Source organism: Carya illinoinensis, chromosome 8 (assembly GCF_018687715.1).
Source record: "Carya illinoinensis cultivar Pawnee chromosome 8, C.illinoinensisPawnee_v1, whole genome shotgun sequence".
Lineage (NCBI taxonomy): Eukaryota > Viridiplantae > Streptophyta > Magnoliopsida > Fagales > Juglandaceae > Carya > Carya illinoinensis.
This window is the reverse complement of record NC_056759.1, coordinates 5,736,256-5,749,092: the sequence shown is the minus strand read 5'-3', so window position 1 is coordinate 5,749,092 and position 12,837 is coordinate 5,736,256. Positions and strand designations below refer to the sequence as shown.

Below are 12,837 nucleotides of genomic sequence, written 5' to 3'. Positions count from 1 at the left end.
CATTATTTATTGATATCATCAGCAAGAAGTGGTTGCGGATGGGTGAGAATATACTGTTACTCGTGGATGACGGTGTTCTGATGTTCGTATCCTGTATCATGGCGTATGATTAATTTCAACTGCATAAAAGCAAAGTTCGGTTGGGTACAAACCTAGATTGTACATTAAATTGAGTGTTTTTAGATTTACATACGCTAGCTCAGTGTGAGCCCTGCATCCATCAATACCAACGAAGTTTATATATTTATACATCTATATGCCTTTATGCGTATGTAAGGGATAAAATACATCAGTTTTAAAATGATTAGCTCATTAAATGGTTATCCCTAGAAGACAAAAAAATAGAGAAAAATAGGACAGAATAAATGGAAAGGAATTTGTATGAGGAAAAGAAATGAGAGGACATAAATAAGGAGTGAGGTGACATAAAGTAAAGAGAATGTAAGAGATAAAAGATAGAGTACATGCAACTTCAAGAACTTTTGGTAAAGTTTCTCTAAGAATAGTTCTTCAACCTCAATATAGGGGTTCTATCGATAGGGTCTAGATATGAAGATAGACTTTTGAAATTTATTATATAATGAGGATGAAAGACTGTAAAATTAGTTTATTATAATAGATTTTCCTCTCTCCAAACTCTTGTGAACATAGGTTCAATGTCAAATCACGTAAATCTACATATTTATTTTTCTTTATTTTTCTTGTATTTATCTACTGTTATCGCTATAAATGTATGCACAAATACCGTACGAACGCACCAAACCATTGCTGGAGGTCCATGCAACACCAATTCAGGCATAGAATAACTTTAGCAGGGCTGATAATGGATGCTTATCCCCTCCAGATTTCTATGTCTTTTTTAGGCGCTAACAATATATATGTGTATCTATATATATATATATATATGTGTGTGTGTGTGTATGTATATTACACAGCGATCACACATCTAACATTCTACTTTATGACAGGTTAAACTTTTATACTTCCTCAAAGGGAACTCAAAGTAATAAGATGAAGGATTAAGATTCTGTTTGGGCATAATAAGTATTTTATTTCATATTTTTCATCTTATTTTATGATGATAATTTTTATAAATTTTTACATAAAATATAATAAATAATTTAACTTTTTTAAATTTTAAAATAATGATATTATTAAAAAAATATTATTTTAATAATATTTTATTTCATTCTATTTATAACTTTTATCTAAATCACTATTCAAATTGTTACTAAAAATGTTAGTAGATGAAAAGTAATATATATATATAGAGCTTGTCTTGTAGTGCTTCTTGAATCTTCTTTATGATTATATGTGAGGTGAGTCATCTCATGTCATAAATCAGAGTGAAAACTCAATAAAATCACTCTGTTACTTACGCATATGACTCATTCTTTTTTTTAAGACCTCTGCCATTCTCGTCATATACAAATCATATCAATTATTGAGTAAGTAGAATAAAATGCACACCTTGTCTCATGTGTCCTCACTAATCTTATATATAAGACAACACATAAAAAAATAGTACATTTACACCTAATTTCTACAAACTCTGTAAAGTCAGACACTGGTAATGTTTTTGTCTTAATTGCGACAATCCTCCATTTCATTGTCATTTATATATAATAATAAGTTGGTAATTTGCGTTATCGAGTCGAGTTTGTGTGGTTTAAAATCTGGTTTGTGTAGAATATAGATTGACCCTGATTCAAAATTATTTACTTAAACCAATAAAATCTTAATATACTAATTATATTTTGTTGTTATTTACTCGTCACGTAATTATAAAAACAAATGAAAAAAAATTACTATTCATTTTACATAATTTTTACATATTTTATTAATATGATTGATTATTTTATTTTATTTAAATATAAAATAATTATTTTAATCAATCACGTCAGTTGAATACACAATAAATATATAAAATTAACTATATATATATAACAATTGAAAATAACTACTCTTGCTGCTAAAAAAAACACGATGGCTTTAATTAACACCTTGTAATATGATAGGATAAAAAATAGATAGTAACAATGAATTGAATGAGACTCTTCCTATAAACAATAAAAAAATGTACATTAAAGATAAAATAATTTGTATTTGTCTTAAATAGATAAATTGCGCACAAGTCTTTGTTAAAAAAATAAATTCCATCTTAAAATGATATAAAAAAAACTATTCATTATTAATAAGAACCACTTTATTACAAAAAATTGTAAGAATAAAGTGTATATATATTTAATTATAATTTGACTAATATGTCTATTATGAAACGTGTCCGGTCTAGGTTTAAACCTAATTTATTTCTATATGCCAAGTACATTTATCCATTAAAGATTCCAACCTATCATTGTACAGCTAATCAAACTCTTTATACAGCTAATCAAACTTTTGATTTTTATCTTTTATCTTATCATTAAATTTGTTTAAATTTATATAAATAACTTTTTTAAATTCTAATTAAATATTTTTAAATTTTAAAATAATAATAATACTCAAATATAATATTTTAACTTTTCATCTCAACTTAAAATTCTCTTATTACTTTTTTAAATCTGCCCTTAATAAGTTATTGAATTTAAAGCGTGACAAATGGTCCTTTATTCACACGTAAACCCTTTGTAAACGGAAAAAAACAATCCGAAAGCAATCATTCGGAGGAGATCAGTTGTCATCCATTAGTTTTATTTCCGGTCAAATCCTGGACCCAGTTGTTGTGTGTGGAACAAGATGCTTATCTGACCATGAAGCAGAAACGCGTTTCTAAAGTTAATGCACAATTTTGACTCGATGTGAATAGTGGGACGTGTGATTTGATAGTGGCTGAATTGTAGAAAAATTATTGGAAAACACTAGTATCACATTTGGAATAGGAAAAGTGTAGCTACAAATATGTTCTAATTTATGCTTTAATCTAATATAATTAATTAAAAAATAAATTTTATTAAAAATAATATTAATTTAAATTTTAAATATGAAGTAATTAACATTGATATGTAGATTAATACATAATTTTACTTGTATGTAGTAAAACTTTTTAGAATATATCGTTCCACTTGACTGCTGGCTTTTTTTTAACTTAATAATTAAAAAAATAATTTAAGTATATTGATATATATTTTTTATTTTAATAAATAAGAATGTGATTAAAAAATATAAAAAAATAAAAAAAAAAATTGAGCAGCACATCCAACAATATACTCTAGGCTATAGTAGTCGCACCCAACTCTATTATTAAAAGTTGTTATTTTCACTTTAATTCAATCAAAATACCTTACCATCAACAGTTAATATATATTTTAAGAGATTATTATTTTTAATAATTTTAATATTAAAATTGCATAAGAGTGATAATTGTATTAATTTTTTAAAATTTTTTTAGCTATAAATAAATTTTATAAAAATAAATTTATAAATTAACGTGATTTGATATAATATAAAATAATTTTTATTATACAATAAATTTAACGGAACATGAAATAATTTATAACTTTATTTTTATAAAATATAGTAATATATGTAGTAGTAGTTTTTATATATATTGATATATTTGGAGAGTGGTTTCAAACCTAAAACCTTAATTTTAAATATTGAAAATTATGCCAATCAAGTTACATGATTTTGATGGCTTTAAACTTTTTATTTAAGACTTGCTAATCAATAAAAAATTAAAGTAATTCTATTGTATATAATTATATATATATATTTAGTTACATTTTATTAATATGATGGAATTTAATATTTATTTTTATATTAAAAAAATATAATTAATTATATCAATAAAATGTATCAAAATAAATATATAAAAATGATGGCAGAATTAAAAATTCTCGATTCTTTTAAACCTACTATTTCTAGATTAGAAACGTAGAAGGAGGTAGGTGGGTTACGAGCGGGGTGTGGTAGCGGAGATTGCGCGCAAATGCCTGCGAGCACGACAAGCTCCATTGCCGGCTGTGGTGGCCAGGTTGTTCCCCTGTGTCTCGTCTACACAGGACCACCGCTTCCACGTGTCCCATTGTTTGCTCGTGGTGTACTGTTCTTCACGTGCGGTTCGTTCGTCCCTCGTCTTCTGCTGTGTCGTGTCCAAAACTCACAAGCTACACCATCTACGTACACCTTCGACGAATCCCGTCGGTCAAACTTCTTAGGTCGATGGAGTCATGGACCCGAAATCCCTTTTCGCTCCCCCGAATCTCCTTAAGCATTAGCATTTATTTCTTTACATGCATCTTTAAAATCATAATTTTTAAAAATTAATTCTATATATAAAAAAAATTCTCATATTAAATTATACATTTTTAAACTAAATAATAATAAAATATTTTTTTTATATATTTTATAATTAACAATGTATTCAAAAATACAAATTTCATATATCTAAATATTACTAATTTTATATATTAAAATGACTACTTTTATTAATAAATATTAATATATATTAAAAAAAACATTTTGTATCATCAACTTAATATATTAAAATTATATTAATACAAATTTCACAAAATTAATTTTAATAGATAGGAGAGAGAAAAAATAATAAAATAATATTTAAATAGTAAATTGTGATTCTTCAAATTTAAATAAATATTATTCATAATTATATAAAATTTTAAAAATACATAATCTAATATAAATCAATTTAAAAAAATATTATTTAAATATAAAAATAATATAAAATCAGAAAATATATAGACCATTACCAATACTCTCAGATTCATGAAAGACACCTGAACAATTTAGTTCTTATTGAAATGTCCATTTTATCCCTTATCAGGTGTGTCCTCTTGCAGTTGAGTCATGAGTGAACAAAATTTTTGAATTTTGAATCGGCGCTCACGGTACTCACGTGGCTTCGCAATGAGTCGTTATTACCGCGAGAGATATACTCTAGTGCAGCTCGTCAGTATGAATGTTCGTCTAAAGACAAATCATTTACTGCAAATCAGGATGAGTGTAATAATTGGTGATCAATGGCGGACGTACTACAGTTCCGGATTTCCGTCGGCTAGTTTTCCTGAAATGACCCAAATGCCCTCCGATTGAAACTGTCGGTGGCCGCGAGGCTAATTTTGGCGATTAATATCTTATCTCATAACTTTTAGCACTAAATTTGGAGTATATCAAGTGCACCGGCAATAAGAGCGCGTGTGCTAGCTACATTTTAAAATGAATTAAAAAAAAATGGCAATTTTGTTGTTAAAAAATATACTAGAAAATTGTACAAAATAAATAAAATGAGACTTTCTCAAAATCTATATATCTTAGATGATAAAACTAAAACCGAAAACCAATTAAGATTTTTGCACGGGAGCTTATAAACTAATTCTTCGTCCAATCTCTCAACGTATATATTTGACTGAAAGAATAATGCCAGGTACACATTTTAAATAGATAAATTATATATAAATTTTTTGTAAAAAAATAGATTTTGAGACTTGTCTATTTAGAATTTATACAGTTTTATTTTTTTTGTGCTCTCATTTTATACTTGTTAAAAGGTGGCTTGAATCTTATTAAATAAACGTCTCTACAGACTTCTGGTTTGAGTGGTGTCTCAGTAACAAAGACACCACTATATCAAAGCTTCAACCCGTAAGTTCGTTTATCAATTGCTCGACAATAAGCTCAAACTAGACATAACTCGTGAGTTTGCTTTACACCTATGAGTTCGATCAACTTCAACTTAATAGGTAGCTCGAGCGTGATGCAAACCCTAATGTTTGCTCGCGTACCACTTGACACAGTAAAATTTTTTTAGAGCTCCCCCAATTTTAGCATAGATACAAACTATTTTAATTGTATTTGATACTTATTTTTGGCATTTAAGGAAGCCGTACACTTACAGTAGTGAGAATCTCAAAATTGTGTATTGAACTTTTGAGATTGAGAACTTCCTGATTATTTTTTGTACTCTACTTTTATTAATAGTAAATTCATTGAGATTGACTCCACCAGTAGACGTAAACTCACATTAAACAAAACCATTTAAGTATTGGTATTCTATGCGTGATTGTTGTATTTTTTTTTCTTTGTTTGCTTTCGTTATTTTACTTCAAGTTAACATTTGATAACTAATTAATCACAACAATACCATCATGGCTCAATTTAAGTGATGGTATTAAAATGGGAAAAATGAATTAATATGCCCTTAAATATATGCAGATATTATAACATTTAATATATCATTACATGTTTAATTTATTGAATATAAACTATTATCTTTGAAAAAGGTAATTACTAATTAGTGATTTTTAAACAAAAACCATCAACATATTCAATGAGCCAATTTAGAATATTAGTAAAATAAAAATCGAAGAAATTATCTTTGAGGATTGGGTTTATACGGTAGAAAGCATAACAGTAGTCATTAAATACCATAGAAAATTTACACTATCGGGGCGGGTTGAAATCATATTCTCCATTCCAAAATGTTGTAGACCAAAATTGAGTGATCCGTTGACTGTGTCTCGCACGTACTCAGACGGAGCGTGGATGGAAAACTGAAAAACAATCAGACTTGGAGCTTCCAGGGACTTGGTCATAAAATGACTTTCTAAATTGCTTCCACCAATTAAATGACAGAACATCAAAAACAAAAACGTTCAAAATACGACAGACAAATATTTTTTCACTTTCCTCGCTCCCATCATCACGCGGTTGGTTGTTACACGTTATACTCTCTGCCCGCTGCCCTTGTCCTTTTCTTTGAACCTTTCTAATTTTTACGGAATAAATTGTTTGAATTCCCACTTTGAAAAACCTTTCTGGAATTTTTTTTTTGTTGACCCGCCAAATAGAAAATAGAGGGCCGAAAGAAAACTCGGATATTTCTAGAGGGTTTAAGGCTTACCTGTTCGTTGGTTTTATTTGAATTTAAAAGAGTGGGTAGCGTCAAGAAAATTAAAAAAAAAAAAAAAAGAAGCTGTCTTTGTCGAAAATCTACTTTACAAATGTTACTTATTTGCCCATTTAAATTCGATAGCCCCATTATCATTTTTTTCTAATTAAATTTCAGAAATTAACCTAAAATTTCTTTCTTTCTCTCAGAAATAAAAAAGAAATTAAAAAAATCCATTTCGTAGCCCGAGAACGTGCTGTCTGCGTACATATTGTTTTTATTTTTTGGAATCAAAACCCAAAGACGTGTTGAGCTGTTACCACATCTCTGCGTACATCAATCGCTGTCTTCGTCTCTTCCTAACACAGCTTCTAATGACGTTTGCGACACCTTCTGTCGCAAGCTGTAAATTGAACGGGAGCTGCTTCTGAACTTATTCCGCTTTCAATACGAGTTTTAGCCCTTTATCTCTTCACTCCCTGTATCCATCCCTCTGAAATTAGCTCTCTCGTATGAGTATTCTCCGAATGTCAACCAGGATTTAGAGACGCCTCGTGCTGACTTTTTCTTCCCTTTCCTCCACTCGTTTGCATTTTTCTGACAATGAGATCAAAGACATAGCCTTTTCTTTTGTTTTTGTATATTCCGATAGTTTTGTTATTATCCTAGCCGCCTTGAAACCGAGGTTTAAGGGGGTCTCGTGTTTTGGAACTGTGAGATCGGACTCCCCAAAATGGCACCCTCGTTCGATTGGTGGGCGAAGCAGAGTCACAGGGGAACGCCGGTGGTGGTGAAGATGGAGAACCCCAATTGGTCCATGGTTGAGCTCGAGGGTCCATCCGAAGAAGACTTCCTCATCACGGCCGAGTCTCCCGGTTCGGGTCGCGTCAGAGACAAAGGCCACCGAGCCGGCAAGAACGCCAAGCAACTCACCTGGGTCCTGCTCCTCAAGGCCCATCGCGCCGCTGGCTGCCTCACCTCCATTGCCACCGCAATGTTCAGCCTCGCCGCCGCAATCCGGCGTCGGGTCTCATCGGGTCAGACCGACTCCGAAGACGCCGACGACGACCACGCTGCGGGATGCAGGGAGAAAGAGAACCCCACGGTGAAGACCAGGTTCTACTTCTGCATCAAAATGTTCCTCTGGCTCTCCGTGCTTTTGCTAGGGTTTGAGGTGGTTGCGTTCTACAAGGGTTGGCATCTCGGTGCTCCGCATTTCGAATTCCAGTTGCAGAGTCTGTGGGCAACCCCATTGGGGGTCAAGGGTATGTTCGACTGGATTTATTCTAGGTGGGTTTGGGTTCGGGTGGAGTACCTTGGTCCTCTCCTGCAATTCCTCGCGAATGCATGTACTGTGCTCTTCTTAATCCAGAGTCTGGATAGGCTAATTCTGTGTCTGGGATGCTTGTGGATCCGATTAAAGAAGATCAAACCGGTTGCCAAACAAGATGAAAGCGATAAGGATCTCGAATCGGGCGAGAATAATGGTTACTTCCCGATGGTCCTTGTTCAGATCCCCATGTGCAATGAAAAGGAGGTAAATAGAAGTTGGAAATTGAAATTGAAGTCCCTACTTCGGCTTTTCTAACTTTCGTAGCTTATCACTACTTAAACCTTGGAAAGCTTTTTCTGTTTTCGGTTTCTAATGTAACTCGGGGATGCTTTCGTTCAGGTATATCAGCAATCCATTGCTGCAGTGTGTAATTTAGACTGGCCAAAATCGAAGTTTCTGATTCAGATTCTAGATGATTCGGATGACCCAACGACGCAATTGCTGATCAAAGAGGAGGTCCATAAATGGCAGCAAGAGGGTGCCCACATTGTTTACCGGCATCGGGTGATCAGAGATGGGTACAAGGCTGGAAATCTCAAGTCCGCAATGAAATGTAGCTATGTTAAAGACTACGAGTTTGTTGCCATTTTCGATGCCGATTTCCAGCCCAACCCTGATTTCCTCCAACGAACAGTTCCACATTTTAAGGTACACGAGTTGCTAAAATTTCTGGACTCGGATGAGAATTCAAAAAGACAGCACGAGTGTAATGCTTATGTTTATCTTATGGTGACACAACAGGATAACGAAGAAGTAGGATTGGTTCAGGCAAGGTGGTCCTTTGTGAACAAGGACGAGAATCTGCTAACAAGGTTGCAGAACATTAACTTGGCCTTCCATTTTGAGGTAGAGCAGCAAGTGAATGGTCTTTTCATTAATTTCTTTGGGTTCAATGGCACCGCTGGTGTGTGGAGGATCAAGGCCTTGGAGGATGCTGGTGGGTGGCTGGAGAGGACCACCGTGGAGGACATGGATATTGCTGTCCGTGCTCATCTTAAGGGATGGAAATTCGTTTTCCTCAATGATGTCGAGGTACTACTTCCCTTAATTCGTTTATCTTGTTGAATTTGTATTTGTCCAAAAACAGTTCCTTTGAAATTGATAGTTACCTTCTTGCGTTTAACTTCAGTGTCAGTGCGAATTACCAGAATCTTATGAAGCTTACCGGAAACAACAGCATAGATGGCATTCTGGACCTATGCAGTTGTTTAGACTTTGTTTGCCCGATATAATGAGAGCTGAGGTATACTCGGGTTTGAGATTGTTCTTGCCTTATCCAATTTCATTTGTTTAAAATCATGACGGAATGTAATTGCTAACTTGGCTGTTCTCAATTTTGGCTTGATGCAGATAAATTTTGGGAAGAAATTCAACTTGATATTTCTCTTCTTCCTCCTTAGAAAACTGATACTGCCCTTCTATTCCTTCACCCTTTTCTGCATAATACTTCCTATGACAATGTTCATACCTGAGGCTGAGCTTCCTTCATGGGTTGTATGTTATATCCCAGCCACTATGTCTTTTCTTAATATCCTCCCAGCCCCAAAATCCTTCCCATTTATCGTCCCTTACCTTCTTTTCGAGAACACCATGTCGGTGACTAAGTTCAATGCCATGATTTCCGGCCTATTTCAGCTTGGAAGTGCTTATGAGTGGGTCGTTACTAAGAAATCTGGGCGTTCCTCTGAGGGTGATCTTGTCTCCTTGGTCGAGAAGGAGCCAAAACATCAACGTGGGTTCTCAGTGCCCAATCTAAAGGAAATGGAGGAGGAAATACTACAGCAAGAGCAAAAGGCTTCTCGAAAGAAGAAGCAGCATAACAGAATATATAGGAAGGAGCTAGCATTAGCTTTCCTTCTCCTAACAGCCTCAGCAAGGAGTCTCCTGTCGGCTCAGGGAATCCATTTCTACTTCTTGCTGTTTCAGGGGATATCATTCTTGTTGGTTGGTTTTGATTTGATTGGTGAACAGGTGGAATGAACAAGTACCGTGAGATTGTGCTGCTATTTATGGATGATATAAGTACAGGAAACATGGATGGACATGGAATGTGAGTATCGCCGACAGAAAACAGCAGTGGGGGAATCCACAGAGGAGACTGCATCCTTTCTGACTTGTCCTCCACCCTCTAGATCCCCACTCGGAATCCACCCAATACATGAAGAAATTGTGTTACAAGCTTGCACTGAAGAATGACTTTCATATGGAGAAAGACTCACGTTAGAAAATGATTAAGCTCTTCAATATATGTAAGGTTTCATTTTTCTATTCTGTAATTTTTTTTTTTGTTTTGATTCTTTTTTTTTTTTTGGGTCAATTCTTTTGTATGAACAATTGTCGTTCAAACATCATACAGATTTTAGTAACAGTTTTAGTGAGAATAGTGGCACTCCTCTTGGTGCTTCATATCTTTTCTCAATTGCTTGATAATGTTGTTGTGATTCCCATAATGAAAGAGAGTGGAATTTATTGCTTCTTTAGGCTTGGTTTCAATCTGATGCCGAGCGAACTATATTTTTAGTCCGTTATCACTTCAATTGCGAACATTTAGAGCATATCCACATTGATTTCTTTAAATTGCATTTCATTTTCATATTTAACTCATTTTATCAGAAGTTAGCCCGCATTAAATTAGTCAACCCTTTTTTATCCCAAATGAGTTACCGTAATTTCATCTTTTTCTTTAAATATGAAAAGTCTTATTGCAAGTCTATATTAATTATTTATTAATTTCATCTTTTTCTCTTATATTATTTTATTATATTTTGAGATTATTATATTATATATTGTTGGGTTGTGAAAATAAAAATGAATATAATTGTTGAAGGTTATTGAAGATAAGGAAAATAAAATAAAAAAGTAATAAAAAATATAAATTTATTCAAGAAATATAAATAATAAAAAATAATAATATTTAATTATTATAGAGAATGTGATGATTAATCTAATACAGATTTTAAGTATTGAATGATTAGTTAAAAATTAAAAAGTTATATATTTTTCAAATTTTGAAGTTTTTTGAAGTTTAGAATAGTCAATAGAATGGTAAGTCTCTTACAAGACTTTGCTTAGTGGCTCACATCATCCTTTCCCCCCTTCCCCTGTTTCCTCCCTATTTTTCAACGCACTGAAAAAGGAAAAAAGAAAACAAGAATGTCTCCATCTAATGGAAATGTCTCGTTTCATTTCATTATTAAAAATAAAATATAATAAGTAATTTATTTTTTTAAATTTTAAAATAATAATAATATTAAAAAATAATATTTTATTTAACTTTTATCTTAACTCATCTCATTTCAAATTATTTAGATCTAAACGGTACATGAATGTTATTTTTTTTATAAATAAGATAAATATTATTGATATAAATGAAATAGACATAATTTGTGTACACAGAAAGTATACATAAGAATACTTAAATATATTCTAAGAGTAATGAATTAAAAATAGGAAATCATTAACATTGTTTCCATTTAATACAATAGCAGAAAACCAAGGAGAAAAAAAATTCTCTAGCTCCGCCATTGTGAGTTCCTCCCGACACCTAGGTTCTGTTTGGCAAGTGAGATAAAAATTTTGAGTTTAAGATAAAATATTAAAATATTATATTTTAATATTATTATTGTTTTAGAATTTGAAAAAGTTAAGAAAAAATTAAATTATTTATTATATTTTATATAGAGATTTGGAAAAACTGTAATGATGAGATGAGAATTTTAAGTTTGAGATGAAAATTTTTATCTATCAAATGGAACCGAAATGTTGAGAGCTAGTGGCAAAGATAAGCCATCTTATGTCATTAGAGGTTGTTTTGGATCTTTTGGTCCTTCGGCAAGAATTTTCATCAAGAGAGCAATTTTCATCGAGAGAGCCACTTTCGTAAACAATTTTCCATCGTTGTGTGTTAGTTTAAGATATTACAATTACTAAAACTGCATTTAAATATTGAATTGAGCTAAATTTTTTATGAATGGTGGTGAGTTGAGTTGATAAAATGAGTTATGTGGAATCTATCTAAAATGAGTTTAATGTGTTTAGATGTTAATATGCGTTTAATACTATATATAAAAAGTTGAAAAAAATTGTGGGTCTCACGTATAAAGAAATATTGAGTTGAAAAAAGTTGTGGGTTTCATGTGTAAAGAGATTTTGAGTTGAGATTAATTTAAGAGTTGAATGTTTAAATGTTAGGTTCGACATAAAATTAAATTAAACTTAACTGAGCTTAGTTGAGTCTAATAACCAAACGTGTCCTAAGTAAGCAAACATTGAGGCATTATAAAATAAATAAAATCTTTAAAAGAGTGATAGGTTAGCCCCATGACTTTCAAGATTTTGAGTGGGCAACTTAATCTTTACTTCATATAAGTTTGATGTGATGATAATTGTTATATCATTTCTGATTTATATTTGAGAAATGTTTGCTTTACATATAAATCTTATAAAAGAAAGTTATACACTAACACAGTTAAATATGTAAAAATAAAAAATAAAGTTATTATAAAAATAGATATAACACATTGTATTAAATCATATCAGCGTGTAAACTTGTATAATATTTGTGTAGACCTCGTTCATTTTCACATATATGAGATGAGTTAAGATTAAAGTTAAATAAAATATTGTTAGAATATATATTTTTAATAGGAAAAATCCT

At 31.8% G+C, this 12,837-nt stretch overlaps 1 protein-coding gene across 1 annotated transcript; it reads left to right on the top strand.

The window, feature by feature from the left end:
* Positions 1-7,153: 7,153 nt before the first annotated feature.
* LOC122318902 (probable xyloglucan glycosyltransferase 12) lies at positions 7,154-10,660 on the top strand. Its single transcript, XM_043136644.1, has 5 exons — positions 7,154-8,384; positions 8,520-8,828; positions 8,922-9,212; positions 9,310-9,423; positions 9,531-10,660. The coding sequence occupies exons 1-5, from the start codon at positions 7,581-7,583 to the stop codon at positions 10,158-10,160; spliced, it is 2,148 nt and encodes a 715-aa protein (XP_042992578.1). The 5' UTR covers positions 7,154-7,580; the 3' UTR covers positions 10,161-10,660.
* Positions 10,661-12,837: the final 2,177 nt, after the last annotated feature.